At 44.6% G+C, this 27,672-nt stretch overlaps 1 protein-coding gene across 10 annotated transcripts in view; it reads left to right on the top strand.

Moving 5' to 3' along the window:
• Window positions 1–27,672, top strand: part of ACACB (acetyl-CoA carboxylase beta) — a 2,338,068-nt gene that overhangs the window by 1,134,769 nt on the left and 1,175,627 nt on the right. For all 10 annotated transcript variants that reach the window (XM_078667379.1, XM_078667377.1, XM_078667383.1 and 7 more), the window contains one exon: window positions 21,671–21,760. In XM_078667379.1, coding sequence (XP_078523505.1) covers window positions 21,671–21,760 — 90 coding nt within the window. The remainder of the gene's footprint in view (window positions 1–21,670; window positions 21,761–27,672) is intronic.

The following is a 27,672-nucleotide window of genomic DNA, read 5'->3' as shown; positions in this document are numbered from 1 at the left end:
ATTCTTCGGTGAATGATCTCAAGATTCCGGCGGACATCTTCAGGGCCTTCTCTTTGGTCTGCTAGAATTGTCAAGCAGTTCTTAAAGGGCCTGTTTAGGATGAATCCTCCAGTCCGCCCTCCGCCGCCAATTTGGCAACTTAATCTAGTGTTGGCTCAGCTAATAAAAGCTCAGTTTGAACCCATTCACAGAGCGGACCTTAAATTCCTGTCTTGGAAGCTAGCCCTCCTTTTGGCACTGACATCTGCTAGGAGAGTTAGTGAACTTCAGGCGCTGTCAATAGTGGAACCTTTCCTTCAATTCAAGAAAGATGTCATCATCCTACGGATTAATCCAAAGTTCATCCCTAAGGTTCCCTCTGAATTCCATCTGAATGAACCTTTGATTTTGAAATCATTCTTCCCACGGCCTACTACTCCGGCAGAGAGATCATTGCATTCTTTGGACGTTCAGAGGTGTATGAAATGTTATTTAGAGCGCACGAAGTCCTTTAGAAAATCCTCACAACTGTTCGTGTCTTGCAGTGCACCGCGGAAGGATTTTACTATAACCAAAACCAGCATTTCCCGCTGGATCTCCAGCGCTATTCAGTTCTGCCATCAAGGTGCAGGCAGCCCCTTGCAAGAAAAGCCCGTGCACATTCCACAAGATCAGTGGCATCTTCGGTGGCTCTTTTTTCTGGAGTCCCTATAAAAGACATCTGCAGGGCAGCGACGTGGAGCAGTACACATACCTTCATGAAGCATTACTGCCTGGAGTCTACAGGACAGGACGACGCTGCTGTTGCACAAGCAGTCCTCAGGAATCTTTTTCAATGAGAGGTGAGCTTTCCCTACAATCCCGCCTTCCTATGTTGCACATTTTGTATCAGTGATGCTTCTTTTCTATGATAACATTTTTTCATTGTTACTTTGAACATTGCCATAGTGTCATGCAATAATATTTATGTAACAAAATGTGCTTTGGTGACTTACTGCTAGCTATCCTGATACAAAGCATGGGAATCTATGAAAGTTCCAATACTGGGGTAAGAAAACAAGTTACTTACCTGTAACTTTGGTTCCCCAGTATTGGTAACTTTCATAGATTCCCATGCGCCCACCCTCCTCCCCTGGGAAAGCTCGGCCTTTTTACTGAGATAGTGGCTGTTTGCACAACGGCTACGAAAATCTGAGGCTCTGAGGCTCTCTCAGGAAGGTTCTATGGGGTGAGGCTATTCTGATTGGTTCTTGAGAAAGTTTGGGCTCTTTTACACAAAGAGAGTGATATGCTACAAAATGAGATGAGGCCTAGGCCTAATTTTCTCTTTTGTACCTATGGTACTGATATTTTTTTATTTACCGAGGCTCCCATTCCGACGACGGGGAATGATACAAAGCATGGGAATCTATGAAAGTTACCAATACTGGGGAACCAAAGTTACAGGTAAGTAACTTGTTTTCTTCCTCACCTTTGAATTCCCCAGGCTGCGAGCTGGATCTTTATCTGGAAACTTTTGAGTGAGCAGTACCCCTTACGCGTGCCGTCGTGTGGCTCCATTCGGTGCCGCGTGACATTGTCTGCATCGTTCGCATCGGTTATGATGTTGCGGTCACCTATACAGGCACACAGACGTCATTTCTTTTCTTTCCACTCCAGTTAAGTGCTGATCCAGGAAGAGCTTCCCTCTGTCACTTTTTGACAGGTTTTTTAGACTTTTTGTCTGTGTATTTTTTCCTTAAGTGTGTCGAGGATGTCTTCTAGAAAGATAGGGTTCAACCAAACCGTGTGGCGAATGTCACCGCACCATGTTGGTTACCGACCCCACCCCTTGTCTGCCTCTGGTGTCTAGAGTGCAACCACAACTCAAAGAAGTTGTGCTCAGACTGTCGGGCCATGGCTCAGAAGGCCTTGCTAGAGTGGGCTTTGAAGCTCCTTGCGACCGGGCAGTTGACACTATCCAGCGAGACTCTGTGGAGATACCGGTCTTGTTCGAAGAAGAGGAGGTCGCGAGACCGCTTCGGGAGCCCCAAGTCCTCTTTCTCCCACTCAAGGTCTTCGGGACACTCGAGGAAGAGGCACAAGAAGAAGTACAAGCAAACTTCATCTTCGCCTCAACCCTTGAAGAAATGAGGTAGGGAGCACGGACGATCTAGGCACAGTTCTGCGGAACCAGGATCGACAGCACGCCTCCCCCGTTTCAAGGAGCCGGAGCAACCCCCACTCAAATCAAAGAGTTTTACGAGGCCTTGTGCTGTGTATTTGAGCGGGCCGACCCCTCTGCTGAGCCTTAGGGCCCCGTACGATCAGAGGGGGTGCCATCGAATTCTACGCCTTCAGCTCCGGCCATGGCGCCGGCGGGGCCTCAGGGGTTTGATTCCGGATCTGGCATGATGCCGGTTGTGTGAAAAGAGAGAGGTACCCCTTAATCTAGTCAAGGGAAGTGGGGTTATCTAACCCGAAGTATGGAGAGATTCCCTTGAGGTGAGTTACAAGCAGGATTATATCAATGCGCAATTCTGAGAAAATTATTCTTACATGTATAACACAAACATATAGCAGTTAAAAAGTCATTTATTATATATGCAAAGACATAACATTAAAACCAATTATTCTAACTAGCTAATCTAATCAGCTAATAAAAAAACATGGATACATCACAATCAATTATGACCTGCATAATTGAAAAGCAAGACAGAAGTGTAAAACATAAAATTGTTGGATACAGTTTGTACATTCGAACTCCTTTATGGTTTCATCGATCTTATGTTACTATCGAATCTGTGAATCGCCCATCGATGCTGGAGTCTTGAATTGCACTAAGGATGGCGTCGACGCGTTTCGGTGGAATAAACAGATGAAAACCACCTTTATCAAGACTTTCTGGATATCTGTCGTGATAGGGAATTAGTTGAATCTCCCTGAAATGTATATACACTCAATTAGAGTAAAATAATAGTCTGGTACATCTCTACACAGTAATACACAATAGGGACATAAGTAAATGTTTGACTTCCCTATCTCAAACCTATTTCTTCAGTCTAATTGTTATAGAACTGACATTTGTTAAAAAAAGCAGACATGTTGTTAATCTCTGTTTCAACAATCTATAACATAATGTAGATTATAAATCCACTACACTGTATATACAACAAAAGTCATAATTCATCCTGTGGCTAAGCAAGACATGAGATAAAAATATCAAGTGCTCACTCGCAATTGGTCTCCTGGAGTCTTACATTACATAGGCAATTTTCTATTGGTAGACAAATAAAATACTCGAGAGAGTCCTATGTTCAATCTCAGACTTCATGGAAAGCCACATAATAACATCCTAGTGTGATTTTTAAACCACTATATTTATTTGTTTTGGGGTTCACGGTGGCGTCAAAGTTATTCGTTTGGGGGATGCTTACCCTAGCGAGACTGGCAGCTGGTCTATTGATGTCCAAATCTGTATCTTGTATATATTGCAACGATAAACTAGGATTTGGTCGATTTTCTTTCCTAAATAGGGGGTATACCTTAGTTAAAGAGATGCATACACGTGACTTCTACCTATATTATGAGTTATAGAAGTTTGTAAAAAGCCTACCTATTTAAGCTTTTGCGAGTATTTTGCTGTTTTTTTGCAATTATATGTCACTATTCACCTCCTGAAGGAATAGTTCAAGAATATTTGACCATTGTTTAGAAGGTTTGGCAGAACCTGGCAGGAAAATAAGAAAAGAACAAAGAAACTCATTTGTTCTAAATGTTAAAAGTTCTATCATTAATTTTTTATCCTTCCAATTTATCTAAGAACATACCTGTAATTTGATAAATCTGAGCACAGAGTCTCCCTGGTATATACAGGTCAATTCCGTCTCGCTCTCTGGTCAACTCAACAGGATCCTAGTGGTTACTCTGCATTATGATAAGCAGAGTACCATGTAGGTCAGACAAACCTAATTAACCGTTTACATATCTTATCTCTCTTTCAAGTATGACCCTAATGTTGCCGGGCTCGCTCTGGAGACAGTCTTACCTGCTGGTTTCTTCGTGGTATCTGTCAGTACAGGGATTCCGCAGTGAATGCGCGGAAAGCCTTGTGAACATGAGTTATATGCATGCCAGTTGCCTGTGATTGGTCTATGGTTACCCTTCCTATTGTCCTATTAAAATACAGCTCTTGAAGCTGAGCAATATGCATATTCAAGAGGCTTGGGAGGGCTGGCTTCTGATTCGTCCTTGCCACCTAGCTTAGTTATATGCATATCAGTTGCCTGTGATTGGACTATGGTTACCCTTCCTATTGTCCTATTAAAATACAGCTCTTGGAGCTGAGCAATATGCATATTGAAGTGGCTTGGTAGGGCTCGCTTCTGATTCGTCCTTGCCGCCTAGCTGATCCTCCCTCTTTTACAGTGAATGCAGTTCTTTATCTGGTCGGTGCCTGTCTTAAAGGGGAAGACAGATAAAGATCCGGCTTTCCCGTTATTTATATATGTGTGACTGCATGTTCGAAAATTAACCTGTATTTTAATAAAAAGTGAAATCAAATTTTTTTGAAAGTCCTATCGGCAATACGCTAATCTTAGCAACTTGGATGAGCTGGCTGCTGATTCGTCCTCGCTGCCTAGCTGTTCCTCCCTCTCTATCAATGGATGCAGTTCTCTATCTGGTCGGTACCTATCTTAAAGGGGAAGACAGATAAAAATTCCGCCTTTCCGTTGTTTATATATGCGTTACTGTTACATGCCCAAAAATTGGCATGTATGTAAATAAAAGGTGGAATCCCCTTTATTGAGTCTTATCGATTTTAGGGGGGCCCTACAGATTGAAAATATGATTGTATTAAGTATAGGATTCTTCGGCAGTATGCGACTCACAAAGTTCAAACGGACTGTATTACGCTATTAGGGACCGCAGAGCGATGTAATTTAAGCTCTCACCATTAAGGCAACTCACTATTCAGAATAGGGAAACTATAGTACAAAGTGCATGAGTAGGTACATAATGGGTGGTGGATAGTTTAGTCTCATGGAGGAAAACTACTTTTTTAACATATGGGGTCAGCTCTTGTTCCCTGTTATAAACATTTGACCCAATCTTCTCTCGTATTGAGACCTTTCAAGATGGTGTTAAGGTGGCAAAAATATCATTTTTCCTTAGTTTTTCTAATTTTATCTATGTCTCCACCACGTCGATCAATCCTATATATGGGCATATAGAGCATGTCCCACACTTATGGTTGCCAGATGCTATATTTCCAGTCGAGGTGAGTTGGGTATCTTTTAAGGGCTTGTAGGTATGCACTAGACAGTTTTTAGGTCTCGCGACCTATCGATGCGCATGCGCGCATCGAGCGGAGCGAGAATTCAAGTAGCGAAAACATCATGAAACCACCAGCTTTTTGCTGGCGTTTTCATGCAGTTCACGTGAACCACGTGAACGCGCATCAGGCACTCCTCCCACACCTCACGGACATCTGCTCGCAAAAGGCTCTCCTCCCTCCCCACATTCCCTTCCCCAGCGCTGCCCCGCCCCCTGCTTCACGGCCAGGCCATCTGTTCCCTGCCAGACCTCTCACACCTCCGTCACAGCATGCCTGTTTATTGCCCTCACCACCCCTCACCCCTCTTTCTCTAACTTTCCTGCCCTCCATCGCCGCCGGCCGGCCATCAAACATTTGCTGCCGCTCTCAAATTCACCCAGGCACCTATCGACACAACGACTCATACAAAATCATATTTAAAAAAAGACTTATTGGCTTTTCTAGCGCTCGTTCTGTCCGAAATAACAATTGATGCGGCTCTTCTCAGACTGGTCTGGTTTCACTCGGTTCGTGTCTCTGCTCTATCTGAGTATGTCACCGAGCCTGTTGAATCGCATTCTGCAAACATGTGATCTTAAATGCTACTTCAAAAGTGCACCCTGCAATCCTTACGTGCTGGCTAATCAGTCCGCAGTGGCGCCTTCTTTTTTACGAGACTGACCTACTTTTCTGTTTTAATTTAGATGTTTTTATCAGATTGCAAACAGCCTTCAGAGATCCTCGCAGGATGATCTACAAGGCGAACAGATCTCAGACATCCCAGATTTCCTGCCAGCAGGGCATAGCAACAGAGCAGAAATTTGCATTTAAAATATTTTCTTCGGATTTAACCCCGAGGCAAGACATCGCTCATCGCAGCCAGTGAGACAAAAGTCCTGAGCTGAAATTACAATGAGTGCACTCTTGTTCAGTCAAGTGAGGATTGCAATTTCGTTCCCACAAACTAGCAGTTTTGCGGCACGAAAACTGCATAATGACTCATATTAAAATGAACCGGGGCGCCATTACCGAATCTATCATCAATCAGATTTTAATCATATGGCTTGCAGGACGACCGTCCGGCTTTTCAGCACCTCTGGTTCGTCTGCCCGGGGAACGGCCTTGACATTAGTGGCGAGGGAAACAAGCATTGGCATTGCCAATAGGTCTCGCTTGTGGGACCTTATAAGTATTTAGTTTTGCAGCACAATATCCGATTATGCAACAAAGATATTGTGCTGCAAAACTAAATACTTCTAAGGTCCCACAAGCGAGACCTATTGGCAATGCCAATGCTTGTTAATAGTCTTGTTCCTACGGAAAGAAAATAAAGGTTTATTCAATTGTTTATCCGCATGAAAATTTAAAATTTTCCAATGTCTATTGACTATGTTTTTAATTTGATTGCTCTACGGGCTGCCAAAAATACACAGCAGACCCACCAATGAGGCCTATCATTAGCGGAATTGGCTCTATCCTTGAGCCACTTAGCCGCTACGTAGACCATTTTTTGCAACCAATAGTTAAGAAACAGAGGTCCGATCTAAAAGACACCTCACACACGATCACTACTTTTGAGGGTAGAGGGTTCAACAGGGCGACACAATTTTGGGTCGCCCTGGACATTGAAGCACTCTATACGAATATACCGCAAAATGATACCATAGAAGTGATAGCCTCAATTTTAGAGATGGAAGATTTGAAAGTCGGTGACAATAATTTTATAATGTCTTGTATCTATCTGATCTTGAAGAAAAACTTTTTTCTCTTTAAGGATGAGTTATATCTACAAGTAAAGGGGACAAGAATGGGGGCCACCTGTGCCCCCAGTCTGGCTTGCCTATATGTGTCCAATTTTGAAAATAAACACATTTTTAACGAAATTGCCCCTTTTTATGAGAACATCTCCTGCTGGCACCGCTACATTGATGATATTATTTTCATCTGGAGCGGTGCCAGCGAGGATCTGGAAGCCTTCTTGGAATGGCTCAATCTGGGTGACCCAAATTTAAAATTTACAGGACAGTACAGTAACGAGAAAGTACAATTTTTGGATATCAGTATCAAGGATGAGGATGGGATTCTTAAAGTTGAGCTATATACTAAACCTACAGATAAGAACTCTTTGCTCCTTTATTCAAGTAACACTTAACGTGCGCGTTTTTACGATAGAGACAGTTTGTTAGACCAAAATCAATATACTAACAGGAATAACGCCGCTCTGGATAGAGTAGTGTTTGTGACACAGTTCTCACACGTGAGCAATCAAATTAAAAACATAGTCAATAGACATTGGAAATTTTTAAATTTTAATGCGGATAAACAATTGAATAAACCTTTATTTTCTTTCCGTAGGAACAAGACTATTAAAAACTGTCTAGTGCATACCTACAAGCCCTTAAAAGATACCCAACTCACCTTGACTGGAAATATAGCATCTGGCAACCATAAGTGTGGGACATGCTCTATATGCCCCCACTGTGTTACCAGTAAAGATACAGAATATAATGGCAAAAAGTTAACTTCCAAAACCTTCAATAACTGTTGAAGCCAAAATGTGGTGTATTTGCTCCTTTGCCCCTGTAACTTAGGGTACGTAGGAGAAACCAGTCGAGAGCCACGTACCAGGGTACTAGAGCATAAATCAGCTATTCGCACCAACAAAAGTAATGCACCTTTGACTGAACATTTCAAATCCTTTAATCATTCGTGTGATGACCTTAGGTGGTTCATCCTCGAAAAAATTAGGATTGATCGACGTGGTGGAGACATAGATAAAATAGGAAAAACGAAGGAACAATGGTAATTTTGCCACCTTAACACCATCTTGAAAGGTCTCAATACGAGAGAAGATTGGGCCAAATGTTTATAACAGGGAACAAGAGCTGACCCCATATGTTAAAAAAGTAGTTTTCCTCCATGAGACTAAACTATCCACCACCCATTATGTACCTACTCATGCACTTTGTACTATAGTTTCCCTATTCTGAATAGTGAGTTGCCTTAATGGTGAGAGCTTAAATTACATCGCTCTGCGGTCCCTAATAGCGTAATACAGTCCGTTTGAACTTTGTGAGTCGCATACTGCAGAAGAATCCTATACTTAATACAATAATATTTTCAATCTGTAGGGCCCCCTAAAATCGATAAGACTCTCAATAAAGGGGATTCCACCTTTTATTTACATACATGCCAATTTTTGGGCATGTAACAGTAACGCATATATAAACAACGGAAAGGCGGAATTTTTATCTGTCTTCCCCTTTAAGATAGGTACCGATCAGATAGAGAACTGCATCCATTGATAGAGAGGGAGGAACAGCTAGGCAGCGAGGACGAATCAGCAGCCAGCTCATCCAAGTCGCTAAGATTAGCGTATTGCCGATAGGACTTTAAAAAAAATGTGATTTCACTTTTTATTAAAATACAGGTTAATTTTCGAACATGCAAACAGTCACACATATATAAATAACGGGAAAGCCGGATCTTTACCTGTCTTCCCCTTTAAGACAGGCACCGACCAGATAAAGAACTGCATTCACTGTAAAAGAGGGAGGATCAGCTAGGCGGCAAGGACGAATCAGAAGCCAGCCCTCCCAAGCCTCTTGAATATGCATATTGCTCAGCTTCAAGAGCTGTATTTTAATAGGACAATAGGAAGGGTAACCATAGACCTATCACAGGCAACTGGCATGCATATAACTAAGCTAGGCGGCAAGGACGAATCAGAAGCCAGCCCTCCCAAGCCTCTTGAATATGCATATTGCTCAGCTTCAAGAGCTGTATTTTAATAGGACAATAGGAAGGGTAACCATAGACCAATCACAGACAACTGGCATGCATATAACTCATGTTCACAAGGCTTTCCCGGCATTCACTGCGGAATCCCTGTACTGACAGATACCACGAAGAAACCAGCAGGTAAGACTGTCTCCAGAGCGAGCCCGGCAACATTAGGGTCATACTTGAAAGAGAGATAAGATATGTAAACGGTTAATTAGGTTTGTCTGACCTACATGGTACTCTGCTTATCATTATGCAGCGTAACCACTAGGATCCTGTTAAGTTGACCAGAGAGCGAGACGGAATTGACCCGTATATACCAGGGAGACTCTGTGCTCAGATTTATCAAATTACAGGTATGTTCTTAGATAAATTGGAAGGATACAAAATTAATGATAGAACTTTTAACATTTAGAACAAATGAGTTTCTTTGTTCTTTTCTTATTTTCCTTCCAGGTTCTGCCAAACCTTCTAAACAATGGTCAAATATTCTTGAACTATTCCTTCAGGAGGTGAATAGTGACATATAATTGCAAAAAACCAGCAAAATACTCGCAAAAGCTTAAATAGGTAGGCTTTTTACAAGCTTCTATAATTCATAATATTGGTAGAAGTCACGTGTATGCATCTCTTTAACTAGTGTATACCCCCTATTTAGGAAAGAAAATCGACCGAATCCTAGTTTATCGTTGCAATATATACAAGATACAGATTTGGACATCAATAGACCAGCTGCCAGTCTCGCTAGGGTAAGCATCCCCCAAACTAATAACTTTGACGCCACCGTGAGCCCCAAAACAAAGAAATATAGTGGTTTAAAAATCACACTAGGATGTTATTATGTGGCTTTCCATGAAGTCTGTGATTGAACATAGGACTCTCTCGAGTATTTTATTTGTCTACCAATAGAAAATTGCCTATGTAATGTAAGACTCCAGGAGACCAATTGCGAGTGAGCACTTGATATTTTTATCTCATGTCTTGCTTAGCCACAGGATGAATTATGACTTTTGTTGTATATACAGTGTAGTGGATTTATCATCTACATTATGTTATAGATTGTTGAAACATAGAGATTAACAACATGTCTGCTTTTTTTAACAAATGTCAGTTCTATGACAATTAGACTGAAGAAATAGGTTTGAGATAGGGAAGTCAACCATGTACTTATGTCCCTATTGTGTATTACTGTGTAGAGATGTACCAGACTATTATTTTACTCTAATTGTGTGTATATACATTTTAGGGAGATTCAACTAATTCCCTATCACGACAGATATACAGAAAGTCTTGATAAAGGTGGTTTTCATCTGTTTATTCCACCGAAACGCGTCGACGCCATCCTTGGTACAATTCAAGACTCCAGCATCGATGGGCGATTCACAGATTCGATAGTAACATAAGATCGATGAAACCATAAAGGAGTTCGAATGTACAAACTGTATCCAACAATTTTATGTTTTACACTTCTGTCTTGCTTTTCAATTATGCAGGTCATAATTGATTGTGATGTATCCATGTTTTTTTATTAGCTGATCAGATTAGCTAGTTAGAATAATTAGTTTTAATGTTATGTCTTTGATATATAATAAATGACTTTTTAACTGCTATATGTTTGTGTTATATATGTAAGAATAATTTTCTCAGAATTGAGCATTGATATAATCCTGCTTGTAACTCACCTCAAGGGAATTTCTCCATACTTCGGGTGTGATGCCGGTAGTGCCAGCCCAACCTTCCCTGACGTCGGATCCAATGTTGGTGCCTTTGGTGCCAGCCCCATCCTTATCCCCGATGAGTCGGTGCCGGCAGAACCCAGAGTTTCTATGTTAACGCCTGGTCATTATCATTTTTTCAGGCACGGGAGGGGACTGGGACGGTCCTATGGACCCTTTGGAGCACCAGGATGTGTCTGTGGAACAGATGGACTGGTATGAGGAACTAGGGGAGGCCAGTGGCCTGGACACATCCCCAGATACTGTTGTGCTTTCTCCTCTAACTATGGCTATGGAGAAGGGGGTTTCTTATGCCATGGTGGTAAGGAGGGCAGCTTTGGTTTTTGGATTGGAGTTACACCTCTGTGCAGGTCAGGACTAATCGCCTGACTGAAGTGCTTCTACCTCTGAACCCCTATTGCCCTTTAATGAGGCCTTTACTGATGTCCTACTAGGCACATGGTTCAAGCATAGCAGAAGGGGCTCCTGTGAATAGGAAAATTGCACGTCGCCTTAGCCCGGGCTCCAGGCGACTCAAATTTTCTTGGCCATCACCCCACCCCTGAGAACTTGGTGGTGCAGACTTCTACTTATCATGGCACATTCCCCTCCGCACCTCCGGATAGGAAATCCAAGAGACTGGAAACACTTGGCCAGTCTGACATTGATGTTGGTGAATACTGCATGCTTATTGGGCCGTTTCTCCCACTCTGTATGAGTTCTCTTCCAGGCAGTGAAGGATGAGAGAGATGCAGCAAAATTCACCATAAGTGTGGCCTTGACACTACTGACACGATGGGCACAGCGGTTTCATCAACAGTGGCCTTATGTTGCCACGCCTGGCTGAGAACATCTGGCTTCTCATGCGATGTCCAGGCTAATTTGATGGACATGCCTTTTGACGTATCTTTTCTCTGAAGAGAAGGAGGAATCGGCCTTTGAGCCCTTCAAGGATTCTCCTGCTAAGCCCAGATCTTTGGGCCACTCAGTAACACCACGTGGCCAGCCTAGCTTGTGGACCTTTCATGGCAATAGAATGGGGTTCCAGCCATGCCAACCATATCCCAGCCACCGTCCGGCACAGGCTTCCCAAGTTGTGCAAGGACGTTGGCGCGGGTCCTTCCGACCTCAGAATGGAATCCAGAAGTTGTCTACCACTCAGGCCTTGGCAGCCGCAGCCTCCAACCACTCCTAGTCTGACTCTGCAAGACCATGCTACTCCAGTTGTTGGGAGTATCCATCATCATCTTCCCCACTGGAGGTCCAAAACATCAGACAAGTTGGACTTGCAGTCGGACCATTCAGGATGGCTATTCTCTGACTTTCCTTTCTTTTCCTCCTTGTATTCCGCCACTTAAAGAACGGTTGGCGGAGGATAATTTAACTTTACTCTAAGAGGAAGTTACAGCTCTCTTGGCCAAGAGGGCTATAGAGAGGGTCCTGGTTTCAGAAGTAGGCAGTGGTTACTATGGGGCGATCCCATTTTCCTCACCCCACACCTTTCCCCAGAGAGCTTGGTGGTCTATGCTTCTTCCAAGCATGCATTCCCTTCTACTCCCACAGAAAGGGAATCCAAGAAGCTGGATCATCTTGGGAAGCACATGTTCTCTTTCTTCATCTTGGCACTGCCGTCTGTGCATACCTCATGCCTCTTGGGTCGATACTCCCACACAATCTGGGATAAGATGGCTCAAGTGCTGCCTCAGTGCCCGGAGGAGGCCCAGGCAGTTCTGTCCCAAACCGTGGCAGTTGGGAGAGACGCAGCAAACTTCACGAATCGCTGTGGACTGGATACCTCCGACTTTCTGGGCAGAATGATTGCCACATCGGTAGCCCTTCGGTGCTACGCCTGGTTGAGGACATCTGGTTTTTCGGGGGATGTACAGTCAACTCTGCTGAACATGCCCTTAGATGCCCGTCGCCTTTTTGGTGCCAAGGCAGACTCGGCGCTGGAGTGCTTTAAGGATTCTCGAGCTTTGGCCAGTTCCTTAGGCGTCGCTGTGTCCTCCCGTCCACTGCAGTCTGCCTTTCGCCCCTTTCGTGGCTATGGAAGGAGCACCCCACCAAGTCCAACCCAGTCCAGCCACCGGTCCTCCGGAAGCTGCCCATCCTCTCCATGGCCGCGAACGTAGGACCTAGCGAGGTGTTTCTTGGAGCCAGCGAGTGGGCCAGTCCACCCTTCCTCACCCTGCTGCAACCTCCAAACCCTCCTAGTCTGACCTTTCAGGCCTATCAGTGACCAGTTGGTGGCTGGATTCGCTATCACCTCCCCCACTGGAAAACCATCACGCCAGACAGGTGGGTGTTGCAGGTAGTCCGAAGGGGCTACTCCCTCCCCTTTGAGACTTCCCCTCCTTCCATGCCACCGTCTTTCGATTGCATGTCGGAGGATCGATTGGCGCTTCTCCGCCATGAAGTTTCAGCTCTCTTGGCCAAGGGAGCTGGCAAAAGGGTCCCTGCCCCAGAAGTTGGTTGTGGTTGCTTTTCCTGCTACTTATTGGTGCCAAAGAAGGACAAGGGCCTGCGTCCTATCCTAGACCTCAGGGCCCTCAACCGCTTCCTCCGGAAGAAGTTCAAAATGCTAACCTTGGTTCAGGTCCTGTCTGCCCTGGAGACTGGATGGTGGCACTGGACTTGCAGGATGCCTATTTTCACATCCACTACGGTTCACGGTAGGCCACGAGCATTTTCAGTACACTGTGCTCCCCTTCGGTCTTACCAGTGCCCCTCGGATGTTCACAAAAGTGATGGCGGTCGCAACTCATCTGCTCAGATCGGTTGTTCCAGTCTTCCCCTATCTTGACGACTGGTTGTTGTAGGCGAGCTCACCCCAGGCTGTCGTCTCCCACCTCCAGACTATGGGAGACCTCCTGCTTTTGCTGCGGTTCACTATCAACGTGCTCGAAGTCACACCTGACTCCCTCTGTCGCTCCTTTTCATTGGAGCTGTTCTGGACACAGTGCATTTTCCGGCCTATCCTACAGACTGCGAGTCCAGGATATTTGGGCAATGATGCCAATGTTTCAGCATCTATCCCACATTTCGGTGAGAATGACCCTGGGGCTGCTGGGCCTCATGGCCTCCTGCATCCTGCTGATGGATCATGCCAGATGGCATATGCGGCCTCTGCAGTGGGACCTGAAGTTCCAGTGGGCGCAACATCAGTGGAATATCCCCAACTGCGTCCAGATCTCGGAGGGAACTGACCATCAATTGCAGTGGTGGTTAACGAACCAGGATTGGGTCAGAGACTGATCCCTCTCCCTTCCCCAACCAGACCTCACGGTGGTGACCGATGCATCACTCCTGGGTTGGGATGGCCACTTGGGAGAGGTGGAGATCAGAGGAGTCTGGTCTTTGGCGGAGTCGGGGCTCCATATCAACCTGTTGGAGCTCTGGGCGATTCGCTTGGCACTGAAGGCATTCCTTCCCTCCCTCAATGGGAAGGCAGTGCAGGTGTTCACAGACAACGCTATGTGCTATTGCAACAAACCGGGTGGGGTGAGGTTGTGGACCCTTTGTCAAGAGGCTCTTCGCCTTTGGACATGGCTGGAACATCAGGGCATGACCCTGGTGGTTCAACACCTGGCAGTTTCTCTGAACGCCAGGGCGGACGAACTGCGCCGTCGGTGCCAAGTGAAACTGCGGCCTCCTGTATGCCTTTCCGCCTGTACCACTTCTGCATCGCGTGCTGAAGAAGATCAAGCACGACCAGGCCCAAGTCATTCTTGTAGCCCCAGACTGGGCACAAAGAGTCTGGTACCCCGAGCTCCTGAGCATGGCTATTGATCCTCTGATCAGACTGCCTCCTTCGGGAGGATCTTCTGTTGCAGAATCAGGGGACATTCCTGCACCCAAACCTGTCTAACCTCTACCTCCTTGTGTGGAGATTGAGCAGTGACAGTTGGCAGCCTTTGACCTTCCCCCTGAAGTCTGTAATATCATCTTGGCAGCCAGGCATCCTTCCACTAAGACGGTATACGCCTGTCAATGGAACAGGTTTGTGGCATGATGCACAGCAATGGCTGTGGTTCCCCTTTCTTCCCCTCTTTCCGAGGTTATTTTGTTCCTTCTTTCTTTGGCCCAGCAGGGCTCTACTCTGGGGGCCCTCAAAGGCTATCTGGCAACCATTTCTGCTTTTCTTTGGCTAACAGATCAGCCCTCTTTGTTCAAGTCCCCTATTGTTAACAGGTTCTTTAAGGGCATTAGTCACCTCTTTCCTCCATCTCCTTTCATAATGCCTCAGTGGGACTTGAACCTTCTCTTGACTAATCTAATGTGTGCTCCCTTCGAGCCTCTTCAAACCGGTCCTTTCAGGCTCCTTACTCTAAAGACTGCTTTTCTTGTTGCCATCACCTCTGCTCGCAGAGTGAGTGAGCTTTAGACTCTCTCTTCTAAGCCCCTTTCTTCTCTGTGCATCCGGACAAAGTGGTGCTTCGGACAAGACCTTGTTCCTTGGTTACAGCTTTTCACATTGGACAAACCATTACTTTGCCAACCTTTTTCCCACCTCCGCACACTTCCAAGGAAGAGGAGATACTCCATTGTCTGGACCCAAATGTGCGCTTTCCTTCTACCTTGCCCGCACTAAAGATTTCCAGGTGGAGGATCAACTTTTCGTTGTATATGCGAGTACCAAGAAAGGGCGGGCTGTCCAAAAGCGTACCATCTCAAGATGGGTTGTCCTTTGTATAAAGATTTGTTAGGGTTTAGCTAAAAGGTAACCTCCGGTGGGGCTGCGGGCTCATTCCACTAGATTTACTGCAGCAGCTACTGCTTTGCCACGTCGGGTCTCACTTATTGACATCTGCCAGGCGGCCAGGTGGGCATCTATGCACACGTTCACCAGACATTACTGCCTGGATAGTCAAGTCCAGTGGTATGGCTACTTTGCCCGTTCAGTCCTCCAGGACTGTCTGATGTGAACTTGGTTCGCAGATCCTCCTCTGGGGATTGCTGGTGTATCTATTCTAAGGTAAGGAATCTATAACTAACTGTCTCTTTCAGATGAACAAGGTACTTACCTTCGGTAATGGTATATCTGTAAGAGAATAGGTTAGTTATAGTTTCTTTACCGCCCAACCCATCCACGCCGCTCTGCGAACTTACTTCTAGGGCTAGGGACTCCCTTACAGGGCCCTAGTTGTGGCCCACCAGTGGTCAGTGTCTTGCATGGCTCTGTGCTTCTGGCGTGGAAGGTCGTGTAAGAACTAACATCAGCACGCAGGGGCAGCATCTAAGTAGACACTGCAAAGTCAACCCGGTGACCACAACGCCGATGACTGACTCGGAGTCAACCAACGCAACCTCCCAACGTGCAGGGGTACTGCTAAGAGAGAAACTCCCCGGGGCCAGTCTGACTCCTGGGGGTAATTCTAAGGTAAGGAATCTATAACTAACTGAAGGTAAGTAACTTGTTCTTCAGGACCCTAGACACACAATTAAGTCAGTCACTTCCTGGCTCCACTCTTCTGGCGTGGAAAAGTGAAAAGTACTCACGTCCGTCCACGTGCCTGGGTGGCGCCTATATAGGTGACTGCGACGTCATAACCAATGAGAACGACGTCACGCAGAGCCAAATGGAGCCACCCGACTGCGCACACAAGTGGTACTGCTCATGCAAAAGTTTCCAGATCCAACCTGACGCCTGGGGAATTCAAAGTTAAGGAATCTGCAGATAGATATTGCCTTTACCAAATAATGCATTACCAAAGGTAAGTAACTTGTTCTTTAGTGAATTCTAAACTACTTAGAGGCATATGGGCCGGAAGATTATCTTCGCAACCATGATCCGCCCCTTCACCAAGAGTGGTAACGTGCTCCTGAAATATGAGGCCCGTGCTAGGCTGGGTGTGAGTGTTTGATTGGTTCAGATGCTCCGTCCATCGCCACCCCCTTTTGTACCGCTTTGTTTGCCATAAGTTGGCAGGGTATGCTCAGACGTAAGTCCCTTGCTCACTTTGCCACTGGATTCAAGCAAGCCTGGCTGAAGACGGCTGTAATGCCAGAAACCGGTCCAAGGAAGCTTGAATCCGGTCCAGGGAAGGCATGGCTTGGCAGTTCGGGCTGGACTGTTCCCATGAGGCATAGGGTCAGACTGATTTGCATATGGCCATGTCTGAACTGGGGTGGCAGAGTGGGCTAAAGAACGGTGATGGATTAAACCCAGATCTATTGACTGGGTGTGAGTGTTTGATTGGTTCATATGCTCCGTTCATCGCCACCCCCTTTTGTACCACCGTGCTAGGCCCGCCAGCAGCTCATCTGTGTCATGGCAGCATTGTCCCTCTGTTGTATGGGCCACTATGATTGCCAAATATCTAAATGTACCCATTTCCCACTGCAAGCCCAAATTGGACTGTTCAGGTGTGGGAATAGGATGTGGTGTCCCAACGGGAACAACAGCCTTTTTTACCTGTTTTTTCTGAGGACTGCAACAACTCCAATTTGTCTAAGTTTACTCCACATGTGTGGCACAGAGTCTCCGGGCCTTCTAAAATAAAGTACATCATCTCCGTATAGAGATCTCAGATGTGTTGTATCGCCAATCTCAACGCCCAGGTTTCTCATGTCTTTCCAAAGTTTTACAGCCAGGGTTTCTAGTGCCAGAGCGAATAGCAGCAGAGAGAGGGGACATCTCTGCTGTGTACTCCGCCCCACCGCCCATTCTGTAGATACAATCCCACCTCTTACAACTCTGGCACTATGTGCAGTGTAGAGGAAGTGTACCCAACCACAAAGTCGGTCTGAGCCCAACTTGTCTCGAACCTTCATCAGGTACATCCCTTCAAGTGTATAGATGCCTTTGCTATATCTAAAGAAATAAACACAAGTTCCTCTCGACTGGTGCTGCTAAAGGATGATTAGATAAAAAGAATACTCACAGGATCTTGTTTTGTCATTGGTGAAGGTCATTTATTTCTTCCTTTTGTCTCGTGTCTCGAAGAGGTTTTTGTTGAAGATTCCTTTTTTTTTTTACCTTTTGTTCCCTCGATTGGCTACACAGGAAATCAGATGAAAGGGAATATAGGTGTACAGATTTGTGCATCTGGGTCTTGGTGTTTCACATTTGCTGCCCATTAATAAATAAACTTCTAAGGTAAACTGGAGTCCTGAAACTGGATGAAAATAGGTAGAAAAGCCTTCCTCTGGACCAGACGGCCCTGGTACTCTGATTGGTATTTAGGTCAGGTTGTGTGCTCTGCTGTAGTCTAAGGTGACAATATGTACTTAGTCTTGCAGTACAAGGCAATTATTCGATTTTAAATTATTTCAGGTGCTCTGAGCATGCCAGTGCTACTCTAATTTTTTTGTTCTTAAAACTAAGGTCCTAAAGTGTACTGTGACTGGTGCACAATTCTTATTACGTTTTCTGTCAGTTTTATTGAATACACCCTTTTCTCTTGGTGTAATTGTTGCTTGGATGTCCTTTTGCTTAGGTTTACAGTTTAGAGAATGAACATTCAGTTGTCAAGATACTGAATGGTTTTTAGTACCACACATAGACCAGAAACACTGTTTTTACTATATCACGTGACTTTTACACAGAGATGCAACCAACATAAAGCTTGATGCTATAAAAATCTACTTCTCCAAATGAAATCCTTGGTCTGGAAAGACCTATGTGATATTCCTTCCTCGATCCTCCACACTAACCTAATCCGTAGAGGTCAAAAGAAAATAGAACAGGTCATACATAGACCTATGTGACATTCCTTTCTCGATCCTCCACACTAACCTAATCCATAGAGGTAAAAAGAAAATAGAACAGCTGGTACATACTCCTACCAGCCCACTTTAGATATCAATATACTCTTCAACATACACAGCGCTGCACCAAACATCCTGTGAAACTACCTGTATCACTGAAAACACCATCTTTCAAGCCAAGGCTCTAAACTCCTCTTAAATCAACAAATTCTCTAAGAACAAGTGCTCAACACTCAACCAAAAATAAAATGGGGATGGTCCAATATTTTTGATGACCGCAGCCAACTTAATGAACTCCACTCGACACACAGATAGATCATTCATCAAACAGCCAACTTCCACATGATCCCCATCAACAAATTGACTAACAGAATCACAGCACTCTTCAAAGCATTAAAACACTTCGTCAATCCTCTGTTGAATCCTCCCGTTCCACATTTAGTACGTCATGAATCACTTTTTCACAAAAAAATGAAATATAAATGCACAAAAATGACTGCAAAAAGACATCCATCCTGCCTTCTATTCCATGGTGCCCCCTCATTGTTGTCTTCGGCCTCCAGTCACATGGCAAACTCACCAGCATCCTCAACTTCAGTGTAAACTTTGACTGTATTTTCCCACTGCTTACAGCCAGGGGACTTAAATTCACCTTCAACACAGAATTCTGTTTCCAAGAGCACATCGCCAGGAGAATCAGTAAGTATCATAGTATCAGCTCTTTTTTCTGAAAAACGTTAAACTCTATACTCAAAGCTAACTTTGGAACAACAGTACAGATCTTAATCTTCCTTCACCTGTATGAAGGCAATGCCTATCACAGCACTCTGACACCCCTGACAGGCCCCCTACAAACTGCAGCACTCTTCATACTGGCTAAACAAGTTACGACACATCACCCCAACATTTAAGTAACTACATTGGCTTCCCCTCTATGCCTGCATTACTTTCTAAAACAGGCTGTATAAACTAGAATGGCATCCAAAGCGGCAGCCCCCTTATGTGGAGAAGAAAATAATAACCCAGGCAGTCAGAGCTAAACCAGGTGCCAGGAAAGCACCACCCTGGAATTGACAAAATGTAAGGAAATATAAATCAGAAAGCAGGCCTTCATAGTCTGCTCAGTCACAATCTGGAATGACAGTCCCCATCAGTATCTGAACAGCTCCTATCTGTGAGCAGCTCCTAAAGGAACTGAAAAGAAATGTCTTCAAAATGTACTACCTTCCCTCACAGTAGAACCCTATGTTATCCACCCTACTTGAAAACGATCCTAAATCATGTACGAGGACTCATGTCCAATATTTGGTGCTCTGTTGCTTTCCAGCTAGGTCTACATTATAGAAAAATCACCACATATATCCATGCATACATTTGAGGACTAAGTCCAGCTCCTATGGCCACCAACGTCTGAGTTCTTTTCTGGCAGTTGTGCCACCTTCTTAATTGCTTACTTGATTTTGGCAGAGGCTACCCCACGGTCCGTGGAAGCCCGGCACCTTTGACGTAGGCCTATCTCACCACAGTGGGCTGATCTCCTCTTCCGCTCTAGACAACTTTGCGGAGAAGGGGGTACACCTCCAGATAGTCTTGAGAACTCCTCCTCCATCACCACACTGGGGCACCCCAGCGTCATAGTAACACAGACACACCAACCTGCCTCATATCTGTACTACAAACAACAGCCTACTCACTGCCATGCTTTACCCCCTCTTCCTCAACCCCCCTTTTCTTTTGCCACCCTCAAGTTTCTGATGTTTGAGACATTACACCAACTGACAGGCCCTGACAGCAGCAACCTACTACAGTCAAACTATACACACAAAGTTGCTCCCCATAGCAATGTCACCCACGCAAAAGCAGAATGCACACGCATGATTGATACGCCAACTACTGATGTTAAGCTATGCTGTGGAACTTTGCTGTATGACCTGGCAGATTTGTTAATTTGTTGAATGCTAATAAAAACTATTTAATAATGAGCAGAGTCTTCAATGCTACCATTAAATCACTGTGATTCATGAAACACATGTCTACAGTTCGACAGTTGGACCCGTCTATCTTGTCTTTGACCTATATTTTCGGTTTATCCCTACAAAAAGCTTAACTTGGTGAGTCTAGTTCAAATGCAGGGGGTCTCGAAATTCCACAACAGACCCTCTCCTATCAGTTTTGGCCTGACATTCTTGCACAACAGATTTGTGCTAGCATTCCATCTTTAGTAAACAACACTCAAAGGGGATCGCTGAGAGGAAATGTTCAACTTTGTGCCTCACCAGTCTTTCAAGATTCCCATCTTGGCGCATTATTTGTACCTATTGCAAAAAGATAGATGTGCTGCTGCACTGTACTTGTCAGGATTTTTATGAAGGCAGGTAAAGGAACTTATTGTGAACTTTGTTAATCTAGAAGTTTTTGCCTAAACAAAGGTTTACAGAAATGAAGAACATAAAGCAGGAAAACAAACCTATTATCCTAGAAAAATCGCAAGCATAGTTAAATAATAATTCATCACAGACAAATGCATAGGTCAGAGGAAATAAAAGCTATTCAGATATATGTGATGTCCGTGGACGATTTGTTATGAGGAAAGCTTTTTAAAAGTTTTGCCTTTACAATGAGTCCTGTAAGGGAGTTAAAGTCTAAAATATTATTAAATTGGTGCAACATTGTAAAATGTACCAACATTTTGAAATTGAATTATGTTCTTGAAATACATCAATGTAATATTCAATCTCAAACATGAAGACCAAAGCAAAAGATAAGAGAAAAAATTCCAATTGACATAGTTCCACATAATGTTTTACCAAATTGTTATTGGGGAGGACCATAACATTAGTCAATGCCTAGTGGTAGTAATTGCTGTGGGAGGAGTACATATTGAGTACAACATAATGCATGAGGGATCGATTAACCAGCCACACCTAATTGAGCTCAAGCTTCATGGAGACATAAGTATTTGACGAAATGTGGAACTAGGACGTTTTTAACTATAAATTATTGTTGTCATTCATAATCGCTGAAAGAAGTATGGGTCATGCAGGAGTTCATTTTTAAATGAATCTACATGGATGAAAACTAGGGCAGCTTGGTGGTAATGTTACAACAGGTAGCCTATTGCTATGTACATCTTTTTTCTTCTTTCTTTATATTACTTTACTTATTGCCCTTCTTTTTACATTGACAGAAATTGATCCTTTCAGAAACCTCCATCTTTGATGTTCTTCCAAATTTCTTCTATCACAGTAACCAGGTTGTTCGCATGGCAGCATTGGAGGTAATTGTTGACTTAATATTGCCGTGCTTTCTAGTGCAAATAGGTGCCTCTATGCATGTACTACACTTGCGAAGGTGGGTAGGGCATCTAAGGCAATGTGTCTCAGGAACTGTTGCCAAATAGGCATGTTTGCCACAATATATGTAGTTGCCCGGCTATAGAGGGGTATTAGGGATCAGTGGTGGCTTGTTTGAATGATATTTGTGGAAGTAATGTGGTGATCACACCAAAATGATGTTTCTTAAATATATGGGAAGAATTGGACCTCACCCACATGGACTAGATCTGGATGACATTGGGGTTAATGTTGGCTAAACGCAGTATTTCTCGTATTTGGAGAGCGGAATAGCCGTTGCAACTGAATGATTGGAGGTTAGATATGGACTGGTGCATGCTTAAGGAGAGGGATGTCTGAGAGTAGGGGTAGTCTGGGCAAATGCACCAAAATATGGGGGAAATGGAACGATCATCGTGGTGGTTTGTTTACTCCTTATGGGATTGCAGGAGCTGATTGTTGGTGCCAGGAGCACCCAGACACTACTACTGTTCAGTAAGTTGTGTGTGTGTGTGGGGGGGGGGGAATTAGCAATTATGGGGAGAGTAATTATAATTGGCTGTGTCTTGATGCTGCACTACATGATGTTGCTGTCTTTATTTTAAATTCAATAAAAAAGATTCATAAACAAACAAAATTAGGCCAAGACTCACAAGAGACGTGTAGCCCTTAGGAGTCATGTTGCTCCTCCTCTATGAACAATGGTAATAAATAGTATATTATGCTCTGCACTTCTCTGTCCGTAGTTAATGCCATGACAGGTTTTCAAGAGTACTTGTATTAACAAAAGGTATTTAACCAATACTAGGATGCAACGGGTTGCATTTGAGCAATATGTTTAAATCACATTGAAGAGATCCAATGACTATAAGGAAGGTGGTTTTCCTGTGTAAAGTAATAGTTACAGGCAGTCTTTCAGACAGTCAAGTGTTTTTCTCATGTCAGTTTTTCTAAAATATGTTAATTTGGCATTTGCACTGCAATAATAATTGTGTGAAAGTGTGTTTATTAGTGCGTTTGCTCTGAATAACACAGGTTATTCGACCACATTTATTTTCACTGCCTTGGCAGAAAGATACGTTTCCCCAACTTGCTTATCTAACTTTATAATTAAAATGTTTGATGCATCTTGTAGGCCAGCTGTCTTGCTGCATGCATGACTACTTGACAGAGAAAGAAGAGCAATGGAATGACATAAGCCATACAACTTTTAAAATACAATTTTTCCTTGTGGAGCTTGTATGTAGAGCATTCATAGGGATGTAACCTGCTCTTCAGGTAATTGATCCCAGTATCATAGGAAGTATGATGTCTCCAGAGCTAAACCTTTTCAAACTTCACTGAAAGGACACTTACTTCCTTTACTGCACATTCGCCATGTGAAGATGAAATCACTCAAACCTCATTTCAGTGATTTTCTTTGCCAGCAAACTACTTTCTGGAGTTAATTCCACCTGCCACCTGCCAGAGGAGGCATTGCCCACTATCCGCATCTGGCACATGCCTGTCCCCTCCATTTGAAAAGCACTTGGCTGAAAACATACTTATTCAGTATTGGGGTATCTTTCATAGATTCACATGCTTGAATGATTACCTGTCACCGAAGTGGGAGTCCCACAGTACCATAGTAAAGCAGTATGTATAACTTAGCATGAGCTAAAATGGCCAAAGGCCATGCATTTAATAGCCTATCTATGTCCTTTTTAAAAACGGACCATACTTCTAACTATGACCAATCAGGTAGTAGTACCCTCTAGAATCCTCCCAAGAGCGGCTGATTCCCTCAGATTTTCACATCGTCATGTTTGAAGGAAGTCTCCCTGAGCTCGGCTCAGTTTTTCTCATTTCAAAGCTTATTCTTCTACATATTGCCAATATGTCTGACAAGAAAGCCTTTTTCAGTCCTTGCAAGACCTGTGGGAAGAAGAGAATCCATGTGGATGATCCACATAAGAACTTCATTTACTGCCTCCATCCAAAATATGAGCTCAAGGAGTGCAAAATTTGCCGCACTTTCTCTTCAAAAAGCTTTAGGAGACCGGGAAAGGCTGCTAGTCTTGTGACTTCAGAAGACCAAGACTCAGAAGACTTCTTCTGATGAGGACAGTGGCTCCTCTGCCAGATCTCATAAAAGGGATCGATCTCTAGAAGGAGCGTTAGAGGGGTCCAGGCAATCCCTCAAGACTTCTCACCTGCCTCATAGCTCTAAGAACAAGCATTTGCAATCCAATATGTTTCGCATTTACTCGGGGTTAAGCTATTGAAATTGTAAATGACAATGCGTTCTATTTATGTTTCAAAAACACAAACATAAATAAAAGGCATGGTCATTTACAATACCAATAGCTCAAACTCGTGTAAATGCGAGACCTGTTGCATTGCAAATGCTGTTAATGCTACAACGCAGCTGCCGGCTGATGATTTCATGCCTTCATTAGCAGCGGATCGATGCACAGGTGGTGTCTCCGGAGCCTAGTATTGACCCAGGCGGCGACCTGTAAAATTACACTGGCTGTCCAGTAGTCCGTATTGCCAGCCTCTGATAGCACTGACCGATCCAGCTGGCTTCATCGCGCGCGGCTCGTGCATCTCCAAACCAGTCACGCTCGGTGGCATCTCCTTGGGGCCTCTCATTCCCTTTTATTCATTAATGGGAATCAAGCGGTATATTACTGCAGCAGCCGTCTGCGCACGCATGCGCACAAACGCACTGTAAACACACTTAACAGAAAATTATGCGCGGAAAAACAGACCGGAGCGGCCATATGCACAAAAAATCCATACGCAAAAGTAAACCGGAAACTCACATGTGCAGGGAAAAAAATACAAGCAACTGCATCAATGGTGGGCAGACACATATGGAAGACAAGCACAGATAAAGGACACACAAGCACAGAGAGCTCACACATAGAGAGACCAGTGTTCACAAGAAAAATCAGATATTGGACACACATAGACAATTATGCGCATAATAAATACTGATAAACAGGAAACATATAGGAAACAAAAGTGCATATATGTATACACAAAAATACAAGCCGTCTCCATTGCATGAATGTAAAAAAATAAGTTCTCACCCACTAATTAAAGGAGACATTCTCAAGCTGCAAGCAAATGATCGAGTCCGGGTGGGCGGGGCCTAAAGGAGATCGGGCGGTCACCAAAAAGCCTCACTTTCAATCGGAGGCCAGCGTTTACCATAAAGGATGACACCTGCCAATGAAAAGCATGGGCGGAGCTTCCACTCCACTTCCGAAATTAACTCGACAATAGACCTCGCAGAGCGAGCAGTGCATGCGCTGCGACGCTTGGCGAGACCTAAAAAGGAGAAAGTATGTAATTTTTCCTCAAATGTCTTCCACAAGGTCCCTACCGACAACGACCTCACCGAGGCAATCGTCGAGGACCACCAGCACCACTATGTCATCGTCTAGAATAAACGGTGAAAACGATAGCGGCATCCATCGGCATTCCCATCTCATCAATGAAGATCCCACTGTCTACATTCAAGGTTCCCGTCGGCGACTATGGTTTCAGCAACACTCCCGTTGAAGACGGCCCCGCCCACGATGATCCCGTCCACGATTGCTCCCTCGACGTTGGTACCGTTGACGCCTCCATCTAGGACCAGAAAAGTTACCAAGATCTCCAGGACATTCATCTGCCCTGAGATCGCCTCACCTATCAAGGTTTCACCTCGGTCTCCGAGCCATCTACAGGACGTTGAGGGATTGGATGATGGCGGCGTTTTTGGCCCAGTTCACAGCCCTTCGGCGCTGAACGTAAAGTATCAGGAGGAAGATGAGGAATATAAATAGGGGCAATACTTACAACTGTATTATCCTCCACCTTTAAGGTATTATGAACCACAAGAGTACTATTCCGACCCCCCCTCCGAAGCAGAACAATTCACTTCTTACTTCACTGGTGCATTATCTTCAGGTCATACTATGTGACTTTCGCAGGTGTTTTCCGCAACCCGCTGAAGAGCAACCTGTTGACACACCACCACCACTGACTACTCCTCTGGTTCCACCACGCCTTCCTCTGCCAGCTACAACTGGAATGACACCTGCATCCCATGTAGCGGCACTGCCCAAAGATGATCATTCTTCCTCAGACAAGGAAAGGGAATAAGGGCGAATTCTGGAAGGTCAACCACCCCTGGATGAATGGGACAGCTATGGAATGCCAACTCCATCCTTACCTCCACCTCGCCACACTGATTAACCTCCAGAGTATATTGGGGGTTCCTAATCTCATGAAGAGTGCCACAGTCAGATTTCACCTTCCCATGTCAGTGAAGCAATCTGATTGCTTCCTTTACGATTTCAAGTACAGAGCGCCGGAGGACTCCCAGTCATGTTTGACAGGGCACCCCAATCCTGCCTCTGTAATGTCACAGGCGGCACAGAGGAGGTCAAAAAGCCTGTCTACTCCTATTTCCACTCCAACAGACAAGGAGCAGTTCCGTCTAGATACCATATTGAAAAGATATTCCACCATATCCGTAATTACAGCGCGGGCAGCAAAACTCCCTCGCCATTATAGTCTGCTATGAACTCCAGATGCGGTCTTATATTGGGGATATCATTGACCTCATTCCTGAAGACAAACTTCCTGAAGCAAAGAAAATCTTGCTGGAGGGTGAGCAGACATTGTCCGAAATTATAGACAGTGCCATGGACATTGCATCCACAGGCTTCCATCAGCTAGCCGGCACAAGAGTGGCTAAAGGCGACCTTATTTCGACCTGAGGTTTAATCAGAAATACTGGACATGGCTTACGACGGTGACTCACTGTTTGGCAAGCACATCGACGAGGCTCTGCTTGTCATCAAAACAGACACCGATACTGCAAAGTCTTTAGACACCCTTCAATACATAAGGTACTTTTCAGAGGAGCTGGGGGTCGTGGTTTCTGCGCCTATAAGTGTGGATACCAGCGCTTACAGCAATACCAATTATACCAGACACAGTACAGAACATGATACCAGCAACAATCTTATTGGCAAACCTCTATATCTGATTTCTCAAAACAAGGGCCTCACAGAAAACCACTTCCTCAAAGCTGTGACACCGGTCGCAAACAGTGACCTTCTCCAGGTACTAGCTACAACATCCTCTCACCCAGTGGGTGTGAAAATCTCACTACCTCCAGTATTGGCAAACCATCACTTCTAACAGATGGGTATGGGACCTTCTCAACTATGTCTATACCCTGGAGTTTACAGAGTGACCACCAACTACTCTGCCAAAAGGAGCACCTCCCTCCTTGCGGTAGGAAGCAGAGAAGGTCCCAGGAGCTAAAAAGGGAAAATAATTCTACTCCTGTTTTTTCCTTGTCCTCAAGAAATCTAGGGAGTGAAGACCAATCCTAGATCTCGGGAAGCTCAATAAGTTCATCCGCAAAGAATCCTTCCAAATAACTGTCTGCGACATCCTTCATCGGCTCAACAGTGGAGACTTCATGAGATCTCTAAACCTGAAAGATGCTTGCTTACTTATCCCCATACATCTCAAACACTGCAAATATCTTCGGTTCGAGGCATGTGGGCTGCTGAATTCATATCTATAGCATAGATCGCCGCCTAGTGTTGAGTCCGGATGATTGCACATTGTTGTCCTGGAAGAGCCTTCGAAGTATCACGAGATAGGTGGCTCCTCCCCTGGACTACAGTGCGCATGGGCATCGACTCCATCCCCAGATTGTTTTTTTCCGCCATTGGGTTCGGATGTATATTCGTTATCTCCAGTTCGGAATCGATATAGACTTTTCTTAAGGCCTGAAGGCCTTTTCCTATACCGTTTGTATTGTTTTTGCGCTCGGTGCCCAACTCTGTTCCGGCTCGGTTCC

This window comes from Lissotriton helveticus, chromosome 11, assembly GCF_964261635.1.
Source record: "Lissotriton helveticus chromosome 11, aLisHel1.1, whole genome shotgun sequence".
Taxonomy (NCBI): domain Eukaryota; kingdom Metazoa; phylum Chordata; class Amphibia; order Caudata; family Salamandridae; genus Lissotriton; species Lissotriton helveticus.
This window is presented reverse-complemented; position numbering and strand designations above follow the sequence as displayed.